The sequence below is a fragment of the Gallus gallus genome, chromosome 1 (assembly GCF_016699485.2).
Source record: "Gallus gallus isolate bGalGal1 chromosome 1, bGalGal1.mat.broiler.GRCg7b, whole genome shotgun sequence".
Taxonomy (NCBI): domain Eukaryota; kingdom Metazoa; phylum Chordata; class Aves; order Galliformes; family Phasianidae; genus Gallus; species Gallus gallus.
In genome coordinates this window covers 107,216,047-107,223,558 of record NC_052532.1, presented here as the reverse complement: position 1 = coordinate 107,223,558, position 7,512 = coordinate 107,216,047, and the positions used below count along the sequence as shown (strand labels likewise).

Here is a 7,512-nt window from a genome sequence, read left to right as displayed (position 1 = left end):
GCATCTTGGCCTTAATCCAACATACTCCATGTAAATATACCCCGTAAAGCTGTTTAAGCATGAACAGCTGATGCGACTGAAAACTGTCAATCAAGAGATGATCTGCACGCATACGTAAATGTATCTAGCTTCTTTCCCAGCCTCAAGGATTCATAGGTTTTACAGCAGAGCCAGCAAATGAAAGATTTGTCATAGGCCTCCAAATATAAGCAATGCATACTTCTGTGACTTAAATAAGGGTATGTGGGTATAAACTGCACCAATCCTCTTGTAAAACCTAACTTTCATTCTACTTTTCCTTATCATGATTTTTCACATCAAAATGGCAAACAAAACAGTACCACTAAAAATAAACTATTTACTCTGCAAGTACACTTGGAACTAAAGGTATTTTGTTTGGAAAAAAAATGGAAGAACTTCCTAAAACGTAAATTCTAAGAATGTCTAATGAGTTGAATGCATTCAAAGATTTCATCCTTGTTTCTTGAGAAATTTTACGTTAGCTGAACATAAGGATGTGATTAGGCATAATGAACTCCAAGTTTTTTGTTTGGTATGATCTCTCTCAGTTGGATCCATACCATTTCTTTAAAATAAAGCTAACAGAAGATTGAAATAGTACATCGCTGATCAGGTGACATATATCTGCTAGTAAGTGGGCACCAATAAAATGGGGTAATAACAAGCAAGAAAAGACTAAAACTTAGTCAATATTCTTAAGAGCAAACTCTTGTTTCATAAAACTTTGAACATCGTATTTCCATTCAGAGAAACCACTTTCTTTCCTGGTCAGTTGCAAGAAGTTTCAAAGGGCAAAGAAATATATTTTAAAAATGCTGCAGGTTCTTAAATATTCTACTAAGTTTGGAATGACAATTTTGGAGTTATAGATAAAGGAATGGAAACAATGTAGATTTTCCTTTATGAAAGCTCTTGAAAATAAGCTTACCTGTATGCATCGTCTTCTTTCAAGTCTCATATCATCCTGTGGGGTTGTGGGGACATGGGGAGTCCAGCAGGAAACAACACTGCAAAAATTAAGAAAAAAAGAAATGTAAATAAAACCAATAAGATATCTCAATATAAGTCAACCTCTATTCCACTATAGTCACATGTTTAGTTCAGCCCTCGATCTCAGGTGGAGCCACAGATGTCAGCCTAGGAAGTTCCAACAGAAAATGAAGTTCTCCAACATTAAAAGCAGAGGGGAACATTATCAAGTCCTTCTGACAAAATTTCAAGGATTGACTAAAACTTTCAACTTGTCATGCAACATTTCTGAAAATTGAAGTCATCAGAAAAGTTCTCAAATCTCCCAAACTAAAACTCAGAACAAAGTTTATAAAAATTGTGGGACTTTACCAAACCAACAAGCTAAAGAAATGTAAGTGCACACAAATCCATAACGCAGAACTCTATTATTCTCCTCATACCTCATATGACATTCATTTAGGTTCACCCTAAACACCATTAATAATGCTCAGAACAATAAAATTGTAACTTTCTACAGAACAAGGAGATAAAAAAGGTTTTTTATAACCCCATCAAAAGAATCATGGAGATTATGTAATGGAAAAAAGAGAACAATAAAACCACCATATAAACAACCCCTGGTCAAAGCAGTTCCCAGCTACTTGCTCTTCACGTTTTGAAATGCAATATCATCATCATGTAGAACCTAAGCAAATATCAAAAACTTTCACTAATAACTGAGAATTTTAGCAAACTACTCAGATTATCAAGTCCAGATTATTTCTAAACACCTGATATACTTCAGTGAAGTGTTTCTAGCCTAAAATGCACTCAGACAGTGCAAGTGAAAAATGTTGCAGTTCATATTTATTTCTTGATCAACCAGAACTGTATAAGTACTGCACCTACCATAGGCCCAGCTACCTGTTCTACCGCCACAGCACAGAAGTTAGACACAAGCCAAAGGAGGTGGTGGTAAGACAACATTGTTGCAGTGGTTGCATTGTTATTTGGTGAGTAGGTGATTTTTTTGCTGTCACTTCTCCAACGGGAGAAAGGGGCAAACAAAAACTTACCATCTCCCATCATAAATCAACACCTCAGTCTTTCAAAACTGAAATTCCACAGACACATCAAATGTCTCTGCCAACCACAGCAGCTGTGACCTTGGCAAGGCTGATAAGTACTGTCTAAGGCAGGCACATTCAACCCATGGGCCACATGTGGCCTGGCCCAGCTCGCAAGGCAGCCACGCTCCCTGTCCTGGGACATCGTGGCAGCAGTTCCCAGCCTGTTTCCTCACCACCAACCAAACACTGGTGCATTATGAACCCTATCTGGGCCGAAACCAGGGCTCAGGGCGCAGTGTAGAGCCAGTTCAAGTGATGGCAAATAAGTTTATGCATTTTGATACATTGGCCTGTGAACAGCAAAAAATATGCAAATCATGCTTTCATTTTTGATGAAGGAACAGGTTCCAAACTTGTCAAAAACTATTCAGTGTTTTATTTGCAACTGTATTTTCAGTCAACATAAATACATTACTTGTGAAAATGTATAGAGCTGCAATTCGGTTTGATTTTTCTCTTTACCAGATTTTCATAAGCCCTCTCCTACCAGAGAGAAATATCCGTTGCTTCACCATCACACCTTACTCATACTTACTTTTGGCAGTACGCACATTTGTGAACGACTATCTTCAAGGATGAAGCACAGGAAGAGTAAAATTTCATCAAAAATCTCTGCTGAACACCTTGAGAACTCAGTAAGAATTGCAGTCGCTGCCACTGAACCAGACTGATGTGCTAGTTTCACAAAAACAAGGTCACATATCCCACTAGTTCTACGGTATTGTGGCTCTCTTTTTTTCATATGTTTTAATAAAAAAGATATTAACATTAAAATAAAAGTTTTGTTACTTTATATACATTCATATTATTATATATTTTATGAGAGCTGCTCCAAAAATACCTCCTATTTTATCATTTTGGCCCATGACATCAGAGGCCGATGCCAGTGGTATGGCAGTAGAGGTTGAACCAAAAATTACATGTTGTTGCCATGTGACAGATGGCAGCGGAAGGGCAGTCTGACATGGAAGTGCATGTGAAGTAAAGGTGTGTCACTGAATTCCTCCACATGGAAAAGATTGCACTCACTGATATTCATCAACACTTGCTGGAAAAAAAAAAAAAGTGGCTTGTAGCTGAGAATTTGCTCAATAGTGTTATTGTGCTCTTTGTATCAGTTTTTGTTTCCATGGAAATAAATAGGAGGCATTATTTTGCAGCAACCTACTATGTGTGTGCAGCCCAAGACAATTCCTCTTCACTCAGCGTGGCCCAGGCAACGCTTAGACACCAATGACCTAGGGCTACACAAGATCCTACAAACTAGGTGCTGACATGCCTAAGTTACTTCTGTTTGGACAAAATAAATAAATAAATAGATAACACCCAATCTGGTACTTATGCTAAGCCTATATACTATATAATCAGACGCATCAAGTCTCTTGCACTAAACTGAGTCCAGCTAAATTCAGTAGAGGCAGTCACTTGCATTTAAAAACAAGCAGAGAGGAACAAGAACAAGCTTGTCTCCACTTAACACTAAATACTCACTAGATTTAGACAAACAAATAATAAATGTCCTAGAGTGCTAGATATGTGCAGCCTACATGAGTATCTTACTGTTAGAGCCATATTCCCATATTTGAAACTCTCCAGCCAAGATTCTCTTTGCTTTTCAACTGCAGTAACTATGGACACTAGTATTACAGAATGTTTATCCAGCAGAATTTTCAAGGACTGAAGACATCACTATTTTGTCTTTACCACCTTGTCGTTCAAATACAGCAAGGACCTCCTCTTGTTCATTCACTTCAGTACAAGGGCAATTTCACAGAATCATAGAATGGCCCCAAGGACCATGAAGTTCCAACCCCCCTACGACAGGCAGGGTTGAAAACTGCTAGATCAAGTACTAGATCAGGCTGCCCACCTTCTGAGTTTATCAAGGTCCCTCTTGATGGAATCCCTTCCTTCTGCAATTGTTTCAAATACTGATAGTTTCAATACTGCCCATTTAGTTCAAACTATCAACAGACACAGTCTGAACAAAGTTAGCTGATTTTCAGCCAAAATAGACTGTAAAGTATTCATACACTTTCTGTCTTCTGTCGGTTCTACAATGGGATGGAGAGCTCCAAAAGAAGCCAAGTGGCACATCTCCAGTGCTTTACAATAGTCTAGCATACTACCAAACTGATGGCATCACTAGCAACATACAGCAGGGTGGTCATGGCCAAAGATTCACAGAGTGACAGAATCATAGAATATCCCAAGCTGGAAAGGACCCACAAGGATCACAAGGTAGTCCCGGCTCCACACAGGACTACCGACAATTAAGCTATATGTCTGAGAGCGCTGTCCAAACACTACTTGACCTTCAGCAGCTTGGTGCCTTGAAGGCTTCCCTGGGGAGCCTGTGTCAGTACCCAACAATTCTCTGGTTAAGAACCTTTTCCTAATACCCTATCTGAACCTGCCCTGAGGCAGCCTCATGCTTTTCCCTGGGGTATTGTTACTGTCACCGGTGAGAGATCAGCTCCTCAGTCTCCATTCTTCTGAGAAAGCTGAGGACTTCAATGGTCATCTCTCAGCCTTCTCTTCCCTGCGCTGAACAAACCAAGGGACCTCAGCCACTCTTCATATAACTCGTTATGCAAACTTTTTATTCTGAACTATGAGAAAAGGAAATCATTTGATAAGAACACGCTGTCCAGTGAACACAGAATTTCAAGCTATAGCTACACAACTTCAAATCACATGTAGTTCATTTTGCCACAGCAATAAAGCAACTTTATACATATGGGAAGTACTGCCTTTTGCTGATTATCTATTACTCTAGAATGCTTTTAGTTCACTTTTGATACTAACTCAAAGTAGCCACCTTGCAAAGGATTCATAAAGATACTAAAAAAAGGAAAAAACCAAACTGGGAAGGTATCACAAGGAGACCCAAATCATTCTTTCAAGATTAATTTAAAGCTACAGGCAATAAGGAAAAGTTGCTGAAGTAACTATGAAGTCATTAACAGCTCACAGAAGGGAATGAGTACATCCACCCACTTCATAGCTAACCAGCAGAATGTATCCATCACAAAGCAGTGCATTTCCCCAACCTGCTTACAAGCACAAAACAACTCCCACATTCTGAAGAGCTGGATGACTATTGTGGAAGTGAAGAATGATGAGGAGCAGAAGGCAGCTGCCTGTCATAGTGCAACACTCTAGGAACTGACCCACAACCAAAAAAGTAATTTTAAAACATTAGCCAAAACCAAAAATAATTAGATTGTGTGCTATCAATATCATAGACACAACATAAAGGAGTAACATTTTACACTACTTTATCCTTTATAAAAAAGATACAACCTAATAGCACATAATTGTTGCACGTTTAAATTCAGTTATTGAGTATCTTTCTATTGTGTCTCTGTGTTGCTGAGTTCTTAAAGCCAAAAGGCCTTTTTACACAGCCCGTACAAGTTTCAGGTAATCATAAATCAATGATGAGAGTAAGCAACAACAAATCCCACTCATTGCACAACCTGCAAGACCATTACTAGATTGCTATAGAAAAATAACAACGTTTATTGGGCTTCCAGCGTGGCCTACTCATTGGTACATAAAAGATGCAAATTGGAATTAAAGAATGGAGAAAGGAAGAGATGACAATAAAGGTGTTAAAAAGCAAATTATTTAAAGTGATACAGTGAAAGAAGAAAAGTGAAGTATTTCACTTAAGGAGAGCAGCTCTTCCAAATCAATTGTGTATAAAGCTACCATGCTAAAACTGTACTTCAAGCTTTTATTTCCTATTTTACTTGCTGCTTTCTAGTCTTCATCTGTCCTTACCAAAACAATGCTCTTCCTTTGATCTCTTCAAAATACAGATGATGGGATTACCTACCTTTCCAAAGCGCCTCCACATTCATCAGTAATTTTAAGTGTAGCGTTCAGCTTTACTACAACACGCTTAGCTAAATTAGTCAAAGATGCTAAGTGTATCTTATACCAGATTATACCCTATCATTGTAAAGACGGGGACTATGAAGAAACATAAAGCTTGTGTCTTTGACTTTTCTTAATTCTATAAGCAGAGGTTGCCTGTTAGCATTCTTAAGGTCATTGTGTGTTATTCCACCATATTCCTTAACAGCATTTCCTCATTCTTTCAAGGCACTCAATAGTCAACTTACTTGCCAGTAGGTTCACTGTAAACCAAAGTTGGTTTCAGAATCATCTTACATACAGAAACCTAATGAAGTGCAAAAAACATCAGTAACATCTCTCAAGAGGTTTCATCATCCTTTCTTTTTTTGTGTGTTTGCCTGGATATCAAACTAGATCATGAGTTTTTGCAAATGGGGACAATTTTATAACATAAGAATACAAGGCCAATCCAGTTCAGCAGGATCTATAGGTAGCAGAGCTGTAGAAAGCTTTTACACATATATTATTCGATAAACCTAAAATAGTCGTAATATTTTGAATATTTAGTTTATAAAATTGATATTAAAGCATCTACAGTTAAAACATTGTTCCATACAATACAAATATACAAAGTGTTAACGGCAACAAACACAAATACCTTTAAAATAAAGGCCACATTCCCACCACAAGTTGGGTTCAATTTTAAGCATCTGCGTAGCGTTCCTTCACAACAAATTTAGATCAGAGTTTTCAGAATATCAACAACAGAACACACAAGAGTTTGAATTAAAAGAAAAGTCAGCTGGGTAGGATTTTACTTTTCACACGTTACTTACTAAAGCTTTGTACACAGATTTATTTTCCTTATTTGGTTATTGTTGTGCTGTTATAAGATTCTGTATGGCACTTCCAGTGAAGAATGGAAAGACTGTGCTAACTAAACACAACTACATTCTGACATCTCCCTTTTCCTCTGTGAAGAGGTTATTGAGTATTACTTTAGAAGTTACAAGAAGTACCAGAGAAATCTCTGACATTCACTGCTGTAAGAGGCAAACAGAATTCAGGTCACTGGCCTTCAGTAATGCAAGCCTGTTGCTAGAAACATAAAATATAAATACTTACTTTAAAAGCAAAAAACTATTTATTTACTGGTAAAATTTATCCTGAACTATACAATTACTGAAATGATTGAGATGATTAACATATTAGGATGTAATGGAGAAAGACATATATACAGCAATATAATAAACAATTTATTAAGCTTTTGTTAACCTTCATCTCAACAGCCTACTCTTTAAAGTACGCGTGGACAATAAGTGATGCTGCTCAGTATAAGACATACCAAGGAAAAAATTCAACAAAATGAACAGAATTGGTAAATTATTTAAAATACTGCACAAGCAAATGTGAACTAAAATCAATACTAATTTTTAATAGAAAATGAATTCCATGGAGTGTTAGCTATTATCAGCTTCTAGGGCTTGTTCCCAGAGACATACAATTGAGGAACTTCCAAACCATTGTTCTTACAGCATCTAGC

The 7,512-nt window shown here is 37.4% G+C and overlaps 1 protein-coding gene across 2 annotated transcripts in view; it reads right to left on the bottom strand.

Annotated features, from left to right (window-relative positions):
- The window catches only part of DYRK1A (dual specificity tyrosine phosphorylation regulated kinase 1A), an 85,182-nt gene that overhangs the window by 55,842 nt on the left and 21,828 nt on the right, over positions 1–7,512 (bottom strand). For both annotated transcript variants that reach the window (NM_204550.2, XM_046900687.1), the window contains exon 2: positions 950–1,028. In NM_204550.2, coding sequence (NP_989881.2) covers positions 950–959 — 10 coding nt within the window. In that variant the 5' untranslated portion in view covers positions 960–1,028. The remainder of the gene's footprint in view (positions 1–949; positions 1,029–7,512) is intronic.